Source organism: Schistocerca americana, chromosome 3, assembly GCF_021461395.2.
Source record: "Schistocerca americana isolate TAMUIC-IGC-003095 chromosome 3, iqSchAmer2.1, whole genome shotgun sequence".
In the NCBI taxonomy this organism is placed as follows: Eukaryota; Metazoa; Arthropoda; class Insecta; order Orthoptera; family Acrididae; genus Schistocerca; species Schistocerca americana.
In genome coordinates, this window is record NC_060121.1 from 136,608,776 (window position 1) to 136,623,182 (window position 14,407).

Sequence of the window (14,407 nt, forward strand, 5' to 3'; positions counted from 1 at the left end):
TCTTACATAGGCGTTGACGTCCCAAAGAAAGCAGGTGTTGACAGTTGTGAAAATTACCGAACTATCAGTTTAATAAGTCACGGCTGCAAAATACTAACGCGAATTCTTTACAGACGAATGGAAAAACTGGTAGAAGCCGACCTTGGGGAAGATCAGTTTGGATTCCGTACAAATATTGGAACACGTGAGGCAATACTGACCCTACGGCTTATCTTAGAAGCTAGATTACGGAAAGGCAAACCTATGTGTCTAGCATTTGTAGACTTAGAGAAAGCTTTTGACAATGTTGACTGGAATACTCTCTTTCAAATTCTGAAGGTGGCAGGGGTAAACGATAGGGAGCGAAAGGCTATTTACAATTTGTACAGAAACTAGATGGCAGTTATAAGAGTCGAGGGACATGAAAGGCAAGCAGTGGTTGGGAAGGGAGTGAGACAGGGTTGTAGCCTATCCCCGATGTTATTCAATCTGTATATTGAGCAAGCAGTGAAGGAAACAAAAGAAAAATTCGGAGTAGGTATTAAAATCCATGGAGAAGAAATAAAAACTTTGAGGTTCGCCGATGACATTGTAATTCTATCAGAGACAGCAAAGGACTTGGAAGAGCAGTTGAACGGAATGGACAGTGTTTTGAAAGGAGGATATAAGATGAACATCAACATAAGCAAAACGAGGATAATGGAATGTAGTCGAATTAAGTCGGGTGATGCTCAGGGAATTAGATTAGGAAATGAGGCACTTACAGTAGTAAAGGAGTTTTGCTATTTGGGGAGCAAAATAACTGATGATGGTCGAAGTAGAGAAGATGTAAAATGTAGACTGGCAATGGCAAAGTAAGCGTTTCTGAGGAAGAGAAATTTGTTAACATCGGGTATAGATTTGAGTGTGAGGAAGTCGTTTCTGAAAGTATTTGTATGGAGTGTAGCCATGTATGGAAGTGAAACATGGACGATAAATAGTTTAGATAAGAAGAGAATAGAAGCTTTCGATATGTGATGCTACAGAAGAATGCTGAAGATTAGATGGGTAGATCACATAACTAATGAGGAGGTGTTGAATAGGATTGGGGAGAAGAGAATTTTGTGGCACAACTTGACCACAAGAAGGGATCCGTTGGTAGGACATGTTCTGAGGCATCAAGGGATCACAAATTTAGCATTGGAGGGCAGCGTGGAGGGAAAAATCGTAGAGGGAGACCAAGAGATGAATACATAAAACAGATTCAGAAGGATGTAGGTTGCAGTAGGTACTGGGAGATGAAGAAGCTTGCACAGGATAGAGTAGCATGGAGAGCTGCATCAAACCAGTCTCAGGACTGAAAACCACAACAACAACAGGCGTTGACGACCGCAGCGCCGTGTTCTGCCTGTTTACGTATCTCTGTGAATACGCTTGCCTATACCAGTTTCTTTGGCGCTTCAGTGCTGCCACCGGTTCACAAGCGACGCTGTTTCCGTGCAGGCGCGGCGGACATGGGCGGGTCTGCGCGCGAGAAGGAGCACTTCTCGCTGCTGGTGGAGGAGCTGGCGGAGGCGTTCGCGCCGCGCGGCAGCGTGCTGAGCGCGTCCGTGTCGCCGTCGCGCTTCCGCGTCGAGGACGGCTACGACGTGGCGCGGCTGGCGCGCCGCCTCCACTTCGTCAACCTCATGGCGTTCGACCTGCTGACCGAGCAGGACGCAGCCGCCGACCACCACGCGCCGCTCACGCAGCGCAGACACGACTACGGCCTCGCCGTCTTCTACAACGTCGTGAGTACCCGCTCGTACCTTAGCTGACAGACGAACCTGATAGTGTTGCGTAATGAAATAAGTATTCACGATAAAGGATGACAGCCAAAAACAGTTGCAGGATAAAAATTTATTAAAATTCTTGACCAAAGTTTCGGTACATATAAATATACCTTCATCGTGGCACAATTGTTTTATTAATCTCCATTGCATGATGTAATTTTAGATTTTTTACTTCTGATGAAGGTATATTTATATGTACCGAAACTTTGGTCAAGAATTTTAATAAATTTTTATCCTGCAACTGTTTTTGGCTGTCATCCTTTATCCTGAAGAATTTCAACAGTTGCTGTTGCAGCCATGTTCAAAATCTTGAAATAAGTATTACTGTCAGTGGTGTTGAGAAGCAGCTGAAATCGTTAAAGTCGAAGAAATCTCCAGGACCCGATGGAATCCCTATCAGATTCTGTACCGAATTAGCCACTCTTCTAACTGCAGGCTGACAATTATTTGAACTATATGAAATAAAATCGTCATAGCTTCCGAACGGTTTGCGTTAGGACGTTCAAACTGCACAATTGACCACCGGGCGCGATGGGAATTGTATGGTTCGGTTTAGTGATGAAGCCCACTCTTGTTTCGATGGGTTTGTCAACAAACAAAATTAGATCATTTGGGGGACTGAGATTCCGCGTTTTGCGATCGAGAAGTCTCTTCACCCTCGACAGGTGATTGTGTGGTGTGCAATCTCCAGTCACGCAATAATTGGTGCGATGAAACTTCGTGGCAGATTAAAACTGTGTGCCGGACCGAGACTCGAACTCGGGACCTTTGCCTTTCACGGGCAAGTGCTCTACCAACTGAGCTACCCAAGCACGACTCACGCCTCGTCCTCACAGCTTTAATTCCGCCAGTACCTCGCCTCCTACCTTCCAAACTTCACAGGAGCCCTCCTGCGAACCTTGCAGAATTAGCACTCCCGGAAGAAAGGATATTGCGGAGAAATGGCTTTCACTCTACAGCAGAGTGTGCACTGATATGAAACTTCCTGGCAGGTAGAAGGCGAGGTACTGGCGGAATTAAAGCGGTGAGGACGGGGCGTGAGTCGTGCTTGGGTAGCTCAGTTGGTAGAGCACTTGCCCGCAAAAGGCAAAGGTCCCGAGTTCGAGTCTCGGTCCGGCACACAGTTTTAATCTGCCACGAAGTTTCATATCAGCGCACACTCCGCTGTAGAGTGGAAATTTCATTCTAGAAACAACCCCCAGGCTTTGGCTAAGCCATGTCTCCCCAATATCCTTTCTTCCAGGAGTGCTAGTTCTGCAAGGTTCGCACGAGGGCTTCTGTGAAGTTTGGAAGGTAGGAGGAGAGGTACTGGCGGAATTAAAGCTGTGAGGACGGGGCGTGAGTCGTGCTTGGGTAGGTTAGTTGGTAGAGCACTTGCCTGCAAAAGGCAAAGGTCCCGAGCTTGAGTCTCGGCCCAGCACACAGTCTTAATCTCCCAGGAAGGTTCATATCAGCGCACACTCCACTGTAGAGTGGAAATTTCATTCTAAAATTGGTGCGATATTCCTGAACTGCATGCTGACTACCAAATGGTATGTGAAGGTTTTGGAATATAATTTCATCCCCATAATCCAAAGTGATCCTGATTTCGACAAGATGTGGTTCGTGCAAGATGGAGATGGACCCCATCGAATCAGGAGAGTGATGTCTTGGAGGAGCACTTTGGGGATCGCATTCTGGCTTTAGGGTACCCAGAGGCCACTGGCATGGGCCTCTATTGGCCACCATAATTTCCAGATCCGAGCACAAGCGAATGTTTTTTTTGGGGGCTATATTAAACGCAAAATGTACAGCAATGACCCCCATAATCATTGGTGAGCTGAAAACACCCATTCAGGAGGTCACTGACAACATCATTATTCCGACACTTCAGCAAGTCATGCAAAATTTCGCTATCCGTGTGCGCCACATCATCACCATTGACTGTAGGCATATTGAATATCTGTAGTGACATTTACGTGTTGAATAAAGTGTGTGCACGCCGTAGTTTGTAACTAATTTATGTCTTTCATATATAGTTCAATAATTGTCACCCGGTATAATCTGTCGTAGATCCCATGAACAAAAAACTGTGTCCAGTTTTTGGAAATAGCACAAGTCACATCCGTCTACAGGAAGGGTAGTGGAAGTCTTCCACAAAAGTACTGCCCAGTATCCTTGACATCAGTTTATTGTAGAATCTTATAACATATTCTGAGCTTAGACATAACAAGGTATCTCGAACAGAATGACGTCCTTCATGCCAAACAGCACGGATTCTGGAAACACTGATTGTGTGAAACCCATCTCACATTTTTCTCACGTGACATACTCAAAGCTGTGGATCAAGGCAGTCAAGTAGATGCAGTATTTTTCAATTTCTGAGAAGCATTCGACTCAGTACCCCACCTACACTTATCGTCAAAAGTACATTGAAATGAGGTATCGAGTGAAATTTGTGACTGTACTGAGGAATTTTTGATAGGAAGGACACAGAGGAGAGTCATCGTCAGATGTAGAAGTAACTTCAGGTGTGCCCCAGGGCAGTGTGTTGAGACCCATGATGTTCATGTTGTAATTAATGATGTTGCAGACAATATTAATAGTAACCGAAGACTTTTCGCAGATCATGCAGTTATCTATAATGAAGTGCTGTCTGAAAGACGCTGTATAAATATTCAGTTGGATCTTGATAAAATTTCAGCATGGTGAAAAGATTTGCAACTTGTTTAAATGTTCAGAATTGTAAAATTGTGCACTTCACAAAAAGAAAAAATATGTAGTATCCTATGACAAGTATCAGTAAGTCACTGTTGGAATCAGCCTGTTGGTACAAATACTTTGGTGCATCACTTTGTAGGGATATGAAATGGAATGATCTCATAGGCTTAGTCATGGGTAAAGCAGGTTTTAGATGCTGATTTATTAGTAGAATACTGAGGAAGTGCAGTCACTTGCGTAACTGCTCCCAGAATATTGCTCAAGTATGTGGGACACATACTAAATAAGACTAACAGGGGATATTGAATGCATACAGAGAAGGACAGCACAAATGGTCACAGGTTTGTTTGAGTCATACAGAGATACTGAAGGAACTCAACTGGAAGAATCTTGAAGATAGGAATAAACTATCCCGAAAAACCCTATAACAAAATTTCAAGTACTGGCTTTAAATGATGTGTCTAGGAATGAACTGCAACAACAACAACAACAACAACAGCCAGTAGGGATCACGAGGATAATATTAGAATAAATACTGCACAGGAAGGCATTGAAACAATCGTCTCCCCACAACATTTGTGAATGGAAAGAGGGAAGAAACTCTAATAATTGGGACAATGGATGGGGACCCTCTGCCTCACACCTCTTGGTGGTTTGTAGAGTACACATGTAGATGTAGATTTCTAGATTTAGCATGGACGCCCACAGAAATTCATCCAAAATAATAATTTCTTGTACAGTGTGAGCCAGAAGTTATGCAACCCTACATTCAAACCTTTATTAATGTACTTATAATGTATACACTCACAATATATATTTGCTCATAATAGATGCTGGAAACACCCTCTATGTGCTGCAACACATTCCTCAACACAATTCTTTGTCAAAATTTTAAACATGGCTGCAACAGCAACTGTTGAAATTCTTCACGATAAAGGATGACAGCCAAAAACAGTTGCAGGATAAAATTTTATTAAAATTTCTTGACCAAGGTTTCGGTACATATAAATATACCTTCATCAGAAGTAAAAAATCTGAAATTACATCATGTAATGGAGATTAATAAAACTGGAAGTTCATAAGTGAAGTAATGGTGCTAAACTGTTCGCTTTGGCGCTGTGCCTTAGTCATGTTGTACTAATGGAGAAGATGTCTCAATTATTGATGACGCCTTTGGCATAATTGTTTTATTAATCTCCATTACATGATGTAATTTCAGATTTTTTACTTCTGATGAAGGTATATTTATATGTACTGAAACCTTGGTCAAGAAATTTTAATAAAATTTTATCCTGCAACTGTTTTTGGCTGTCATCCTTTATCGTGAACAATTCTTTGTGTTGGCTGCTACTTTTTGGATGGGTGCTACACTTATGCAGGCTGTTTTGTCTTCAGTGTTGTGTTGGTCAATTGTGTAAGAATTGTTCTTATAGATGTTATCCTTCAGATATCCCCAAAGAAGCTAGTTGCCATGCAGAATGACAAATGGCATGGAATTCTTTTATTTATAAATCTAATCAAAAGAGTTTGATCATCATATTTATTCAATTAATGTATTTTCATCATCATATTGATGTTATTATTTGCTCTTATTTTTCTTCCTGTCATTCTGTTTTGTTCTGGAATGTCCCTGTGTCATCTGTAATCTGCAACAATGTGGCAACATGGACTGCCCATCAGTTGGTAACATTGCAGTTCGTATTGCTAATGTGAGGGTAGTTTCATGTAAACAGTGTAATGAGAAATTACAGTTTGCTGAAAGTGCTCAAACTGAAATTGCCGGTAGATGTTAGCTTTAATAACCATGAAGAGGGGGATCATGATTTTATTTTTGCCGCAAATTGTTGACCACTGCTGTCTCAGATACGTTACATGTCCCAAGGTTGTGGTTAGCTTAGGACATGAGTTTAAAGTCAAGGCTACAAAATGTGTCTCCTACTGCTGTTAAATCATTGGTCACTTAAAATCAGCTGTTGACAGAGCATCTCGTATTTCCGACATACCTTGCAGCTGCCACTTCCAACACTGATCTGTGTTATGTATTGACAGCACTTGTGAATTGACATGCCATGTTTGTTTGTTATCTGTAACTGAGCAGTAGCCAGCGGCCAACATAGCAACAAGTGACAAATGTCAACTATCAAGTAATTTTAAACAGACTGCAGTTAGTCTAGGTGGTTGCTTCGTAATCTCACAGCAATACAGCAGGAGACAAGGGTTGATAGATGAGGAATGCTGTATGAGAGTGGTTTGAAAAGTTCTCGGAACTGGATGAGACGTCAGCGCTAGCGCAATGAGTTGTCCATGTGATATTCATTGGACCATTGCCTGTAAACACGTGCCACTTCAGTGCTGTTGGAAGAAAGCTGTGCTGGTGATGTGACACTGTTGTTGTTCCCACATAGTGATTTGTGAAGATGGAAAAAATCGATTCGAGAGGTGATTAAGTACTTTGTAAAGAAAAGTATGAAGGCTCATTCATGCTGATTTCCAGAATACACTGGGGGACTCGGCTCCTTCATATTCAGCTGTTGCCAAGTGGACAAATGAATTTAAATTTGGTCAGGAGAGTTCAGATGATGATCTAAGCAGTGGTCGGCCAAGATGTGTCATTACTCCAGAAATCATTGCAAAAGTGCACAAAATGGTCATGGAGGATCGCTGACTGAAATTGCGTGAAATTGCTCACGCTTGCCAGATGCCATCTGAAATGGTATATCACATTTTAAGAGAAGAATTATAAATGAAAAAATTATCTGCAAGATGGGTCCGCAACTCTTGATGCTGGATCAAAAACGCATGATAATGGACCTATTGGAACAATGTTTGGCCCATTTTAGGAAAAACAGACAAGATTTTTTGCACTGGTTTGTGATTACAGATGAAACTTGGATGCACTACTATACCCCAGAGACAAAACAACAGTCAAAGCAGTGGAAACATGCTGATTCTCTGCCACCAAAGAAAGCAAAGACAATTCCTTCAGCGGGAAAGGTCATGGTATAAGGGTTCTGGGATGCGAAGGGGATTCTGCTTGTTGATTATCTCCCCACTGGTCAAAAAATTACTGGAGAATACTATGCTAACCTCCTGAACAAATTGCAACAAAAGATACGTGAAAAAAGGTCAGGTTTAGCAAGGAAGAAAGTCATCTTCTGTCAAGACAATGCACGCCCGCACACATGTGCCATCGCCATATCAAAATTACACAAACAAAGGTATGAATTGTTGCCACACTTGCCTTATTCACCTGATATGGCTCCATCAGACTTCCACCTCTTCCCAAAATTGAAAATTTTTCTTGGTGGACAAAGGTTCACTTTAAACGAAGAATTGATAGCCGGAGTTGACAACTATTTTGCAGGCCTGGAGGAAACTAATTTTCAAGATGGAATCAAGGCACTGGAACATTGTTAGACCAAGTGCATTAGTCTACAAGGAAACTACATTTTGCAGGCTCAGAGGAAACTCATTTTCGAGAGGGGATCAAGGCACTGGAACATTGTTGGACCAACTGCATTAATTTACAAGGAAACTACATTAAAAAATAAAAAAGTTTCAGACATGTAAGTACTTTTTTTTATATTCCGTTCTGAGAACTTTTCAAACCACCCTCATATTATTATGATCAAATGCTCCTGCCACTGCTTACAATACATTGTCACTGCTAAACATGGTATGCGAACATATGTCAGTACAATGCAAAACAAAATGTCAGTCTTACGTACTAAACTGAAACATGTGCAGCTGTTGTCGTAATGCTATTTTATTGTATTGCACCAAGTTTTGGTGGCTCAGTAAACCATCTTCAGGCCTTAACTGACCTGAGGGGGTCAACTTCAGTCATATACATGATCCCATCAATGGCCAACATCTATGAATTGGCTTTTGTAGAATACTATAACAGCGATGTTGTGTCTGCAACTATGGTTATCACTAATGGGATTGTGTAAATGATTGGAGTTCAGCCCCACAGAAGCAGATATGGCCTGAAGATGATGTACTGAGTCACCAAACCTGGTTGCAATGTAATAGAAAGGTCATCAGAATGCTGGATGTAGGTGTTTCATTTATTATGCAAGTGAACAGTTGAAGCCCCACAGACCATCAGTCAGAAGAATGGCCATACAAAAACTAAATGTTAGTCTGCTTGTGAGTCATTCCCAGAGATGAGCCCCATATGAGACAGTTGGTCTTCTGCATCTCTATTCTACAGGCCTTGCTATATGTGGATATTGCATGTTTTCAGAAGCCAGGTAAAACTAGCAGGAACAAGTATTTAAAAGTCCAGGTGAAGCTCTTTTGTCCAAATTGTGATATATTTAAACTCCCAGTCCTGAGGAATGCCACCAAAACATAGAGAATGGTGCAGATTACTTTGAGAAGTTGCAAGGGGAATCATTACTTACAGTAAATGTGGCTGAAAAATCTGGAAAAATTCACAGTGATCTTCATATTGGTGAACATTGCCCTTGTTTCATGAGGGAACCTGATTTTTTTCAATAATTTCTCATGATTTGATTTGTTGTGTTTATCTAACATCAAGAAGAGTGATCGTAATAAATTCACCATTCAAGATAAAGAGCATAAACAACAAAACACACCGTTACAGAAAAGAAAATCTGTTACTTTAACAAGGTCTTGTAGAACTTAAACTTTTAGCTAATCTTACCTACCCCCACCACTCCACCTCCACTGCTCCCATCAGTCCCTGGGCAATTACTTTAATTCATGCGAACACTTTGTTTGGATAGCATTGCAACTTAAAGTGTGAAACAAATCAACGGGTCACCTATTCCTCACTGCAGTTTATTACCACTTTAAATGCAGAAATTAATTTTGCCTGTTTTATACCAAGAGCATTTTATTGGAATTGCTAAGGTCCTATTGGTAATAACAGATGGCTTGAACAGCTAGTTTATATTTACTTAAAGCTTAAGCAGCATAACTGAAGCTGACAACACTGACTCATCTTTATAGGTATAACAGGCTGTGTTTGTTTATCATAAACCAGCTGACAAACCCAGTGTTGCCCAGGTATTCATTTTGCCAATTTTTTTCCATTTTTGCATGCATCTCAGTGTTTATGATCTCATACCTCCTGAACTATGTGTGGTGTCACACATTTGGAGGTGCATTTAGTGGCATATGTGGATACTACCTGCGAAATTTATTGAAAATAGAGTTAGTACCATACAAGTAATAAATTTAAATGTCATGCATGATGTGGCTCTTTTTCACACATCTCATTGTTTGTGATGTCATATCTCCTGTGATATGTAGGTGGTCATTACTCCAACAGTGATTGTTGACTGACAGTGACGGATGTGTGTACCAAGTTTGATTGAAATTGGATCAGTGATTTAGGAGATGTGGAACATACATACATACATCAGTTTTTATAATATATATGGAGATCATAAAAAAAACTACATCCATTTGTTTTAGGTACCATCATGAGTAGAGGAATCAAATATTTCAGCAGCAATTTAGCTCACTGCACCTTCAGCAACATATTATACTTAAAATATGATCATTATATTTTGCTCTCATTTCACACTCAGTCATAAAAACACCAACCAATTAAGTAACTATCATTCTTTATGCAGCTATACACAATGTTTACATTTAGTTTTTAAACTTTCATTATGTAATTTCTTTACATCAGTTTTTTATAATATCAAGTTCAGCTTCTATGGACCGTGTGGTAACAACCAATTTCATTTTAGTGTCTAGGTCTGGTTCTTGTTGCAGCTTTGACTTCCTGCCAGTATCTTCTGAGTCCACCAAGGAGTGCCTGTTTATGCTCTTTAGATAATGGTCATCTCCATCTTTTGGATGTTGATGCTATTTTAAAACCTTGGTACTTGTTCACCAATCTTCTAAATTTGTTCCTGTCAGAAATTTCTCTCTCCGAGATAACAGTCTGCCTAAGATCGTTTTCACATTCTTCAAACCATCTTGACCTTGTTTTCTTAGGTTGGATGAAACTCCATATTCTTTTTGTTAGTCGGTCACAATCCATCCTCATGAGATGACTGTAAAATAACAATCGTCTCTTCTTAATGGATGGTGCAATAGGTTCTGTCTTGCTGTACAAGTCCTCATTTGCTCTCATTTGCCATTGTCCATCAACCCATCTAATATCTAGGATTTTCCTTAATATTCTATGCTCTGGATTTTCCAGCTGCTCAGCCTGACCTTCTCTATTCATGGTCAAAGTTTTGGACGCATACAAGCCCTCAGGTTTTACAACTGTATTATAATGTTGGAACTTGGCCCCTATACTCAGAGGCTTTTTGCTATAGGTATTCTTTATCAGTTGGTATGTGTGGTCTAACTTCCTCATTCTGACATTAATTGCTTCTTCTTCTCATCCATTCTCCTGGATGACTTCACTGAGATACCTGAAATTCTTAACTCGTCCAATTTTTCCCAGATTGGTGATCATCCATTCAGGTCCATCACAGATGTACATAATATGTTTTGTCTTTTGAATAGAAATCTGGAATCCAACTTTTTCAGCAATTTCTGACAACCTATTGATCTTGTTGGCTGCTGATGTTATGTTGTTAGCAAAAATGGCCAGGTCATCCACAAAGGCCAAGCAGTCAATGTGCACCCCTTGTTCTTAGAAACAAGTCTGAACCGCTCTTCATTTGTTTCTTCTTGGGCTAACAACTTTCTCCACTCTCGAATGATCTATTCCAAGATGCCATTGAAAAGGAGTGGGGATAGTCCATCTCCATGTCTTACGCCCATTTTGATTGTAAAGGGTACTGATATCTCACCAATAAATTTTATTTTTGATACTGTGTTAGTGAGAGTTTGCTTGATCAGCTTTCTTGATGTATCATCCACCCCAAACTCTTCCAAAATATTCATTTGTTACATTATGTCTACAGGATTATGCAGTTCGATACTGGCTTAGGAAGGGAGCCCGACGTGACCAACTGGTTGTTGGCATTCCATTCCATGGACATTCATTCACCTTGCAAGATGAAGCTAAAAATTCTCCAGGAGCCCCTGTGAAGGGCCTAGGAAAAGAAGGACCCTTTACCCAGGAGAAAGGTTTCTTGGCATACTTTGAAATATTGCAACTGCTTGAGGAAGGCCACTGGATGAAGGCAACTGATGATGTAGGCAGCCCCTACATGGTTAAAGGCAACCAGTGGATTGGCTATGAGGACCAGCGTAGTGTTGCCACTAAGGTAAGTTCTACACACTACTTTCAAGTAATTTCATAGTATTACTATTAAGATAAGATCATTTCTTCATTTGTCACTCATGGTCACAAGAATATTTCATTTCGTATGCTTTCTTAAATCACCTTAAAGTGTTTGCTGATAAATAGTAGATGAATAAACATGAGGCTTGGTTAAAATTGTGCGTTATCTGACATACATCAGTCAGAAAACTTTTCTATAGGTCCATACACATGTGTGTCACATGACAACATAAAATGCCTTTTTGTGTTACAGAAGATAAAAAAATTAAGAAAACTGTATCAGGTGTAAGGAGAAGTGGGTAGATGTAGACTGTGCTTGCTTCATCCTGTTTGTCTCATGTCTACCTCACCTGGATTTCTATTTACTTTAATTAGCATATATTTGATTTATGTCTATCTACATATCCATTTTTATTCCTTTTGTTCTTAGTCTTGGATAGTGAAATTTTCGTAAGGCGAGCCTCTTGTCAGGCAACTTTAAGCCATCATCTGAAATTAAAATATCTCTGGCATTTCATATTATTAAATAATTCATTATCTTGGTACATATTATTTCTGAACCTGTCAATTTTTCTACAAATATATTTGCTTGTGGTACTTCAAAAAGGAATCTTGGATTACAGAATTTCACTAATAGTTCAGATATATTGTTATACTAAGTGATTGCTGTCTTGAAATGTAAGTTATAGTTTTTATAGTGTAATGATAGTTTCCCACAAGATTTTTCAAGATCATAGTTTTCTCCCTTTGCACAAACAAGTTACTAATTTTACTGTTATTAAAACATGCAACAATTTATCTATTTGTGTAGAAAGTACTATGTCATATGATACTATGTTTATGAAAAATACATTTTCTTTTCAGGTCATGTATATCAAGAAAAATCTTCTCGGTGGAGCCATGGTGTGGGCACTTGACTTAGACGATTTTGAGGGAGCATATGGACAAAAATGGCCTCTTCTTTCAGTAGTGAAGAAGGGACTCTTGGGTGAGAACCTTTAATTATTGTGATATAATAACTAGTACCCATTGACAAACACAACATGAATTTACATAAAATAAATCTACATATGGGCTTACTTTAACAGTATTTTGGTTACAATATCTCACTACATAAAGACAAAATTAAGAAAATTTGCATTCCCTATCAGAAAAGACATTCATGCAGTTGGACACTGGCCCTTTAAACTGTGATATTTTATCCTCTTCCATTGTCCCCATCCTCTAGTATTATAGCATGACTGTGGAGGCATAGGATGCAGGAGGGTTTGTAGTCTCCAATTTAGAGCACAATAGTAATTTACCAGCAGTTGCTGAATACACTGCAACACAGAATAAATTATGCACAGATTGTACAAGCTACTGATCCTGTCAATTTCTCATGACTGCAAATGAAAACAATTGGAATTTACACAGTTTAAATCACAGTGGTAGAAACCACTAAGGATATGTGGAACATAACTGTATTCTAGTCTCAAGCAGACCTAGTTGTAACAAAAAAAGTCCAAAGACTAACCATTTGAAGTGCAGAACCATTGTCAGTACTTCAGTCAGCTTTGGAGAGGAATACATTACCTTCTAAATAGAAGCAAGTGTGAGCTGTGGCAGCTTGGCCTTAAATTGGCTAGCTGATGGGCCCATGTGACCTAATGGCTCGAGATGCTGTCTGTTCACTGCTTACAGTGGCACTGCTGGATGTATGTATAATGAGGCATATCTATAGTATGGCATCAGCCATTGATATATCTGGTGGGGTTACAACAGGGGGGAAGGACAGCAAGTATGCAGTAAGGATATACACAAAGAGGAATGGTTCTCCCAGGTAGAATCCCAGGTTATGGTATGTCGCATATGGGAAGGCAGGGATGGAGCGAGGGAGTGGGCATGGGATTGACAGAAACTGCTTTGAAAACTACGTCAAAGAGCTTTTATGGCCCAGAAAGAGACAAGTGCGCCAAGAAGTATAGTGATAACTGCAGGCTGAGACTGAAGAGGAAAGTAATGTACAGCGATAGATATGAATAATAACAGCAGCATAGGGCTAAAAGCTGGTAGAGCCAGATGAATCTCTATGACCAGTGAAAACTATAAAGTCAGAAAGGTTATGAGACAGTAAACTTTGTTCGCTGGCCAGTTTCCACCTGTGAATTTCAGAGATACTGGGAAATGGGAAGGTATCCCAGTGCCATTGGTCATGAAGTAATTGTTGAAATCAGTCATATCCTTCTGTGTGGTCAAACTTACCCTTGTACACTGCTTGGCATTCACCAATTATATTGGTGAACAGCTGATTTATGATTCTGCTGACATTGAAAGCTGTGTGATGATTGCAGTTAAAGTGATTCATGAGCCCTTTTTCACAGTATACAATATTTTCCTCTTTGTTTAACCCTCCTTTCCCTCCCTTTTTACTCTCCTGGCAGCTTGTGTTAAATCTGCCAGTACCACAATTTGCACCTATGAGAACTGCTGCTCATGTTGCCTATGTGTGCATTCCACATCTTTTCTCTCCATCTCTTTTCTCCTCACCTCTTTGTACCCATTATTGCTTCTGCACTAATATATGCCTATTTTCTCCTCAATTCAGTTTTCATGCAGTGAGTACTTGCATTCCCCGTACTTTAGTTATTTATTTATGTATTGTACCCTAGGCAAACTTTATTGCACACACTGAGTAGTATACGTTGTT

The 14,407-nt window shown here is 40.1% G+C and overlaps 1 protein-coding gene and 2 non-coding genes across 3 annotated transcripts in view; 2 read left to right on the top strand and 1 right to left on the bottom strand.

The window, feature by feature from the left end:
- The window catches only part of LOC124605926 (probable chitinase 10), a 195,436-nt gene that overhangs the window by 30,640 nt on the left and 150,389 nt on the right, over window positions 1-14,407 (top strand). The window contains exons 5-7 of the mRNA XM_047137883.1: window positions 1,462-1,748; window positions 11,396-11,701; window positions 12,583-12,706. Coding sequence (XP_046993839.1) covers window positions 1,462-1,748; window positions 11,396-11,701; window positions 12,583-12,706 — 717 coding nt within the window. The remainder of the gene's footprint in view (window positions 1-1,461; window positions 1,749-11,395; window positions 11,702-12,582; window positions 12,707-14,407) is intronic.
- Window positions 2,529-2,603, bottom strand: Trnas-uga. Its single transcript has one exon. It is a non-coding gene; the product is annotated as a tRNA-Ser (tRNA).
- On the top strand, window positions 2,836-2,910 carry Trnal-caa. Its single transcript has one exon. It is a non-coding gene; the product is annotated as a tRNA-Leu (tRNA).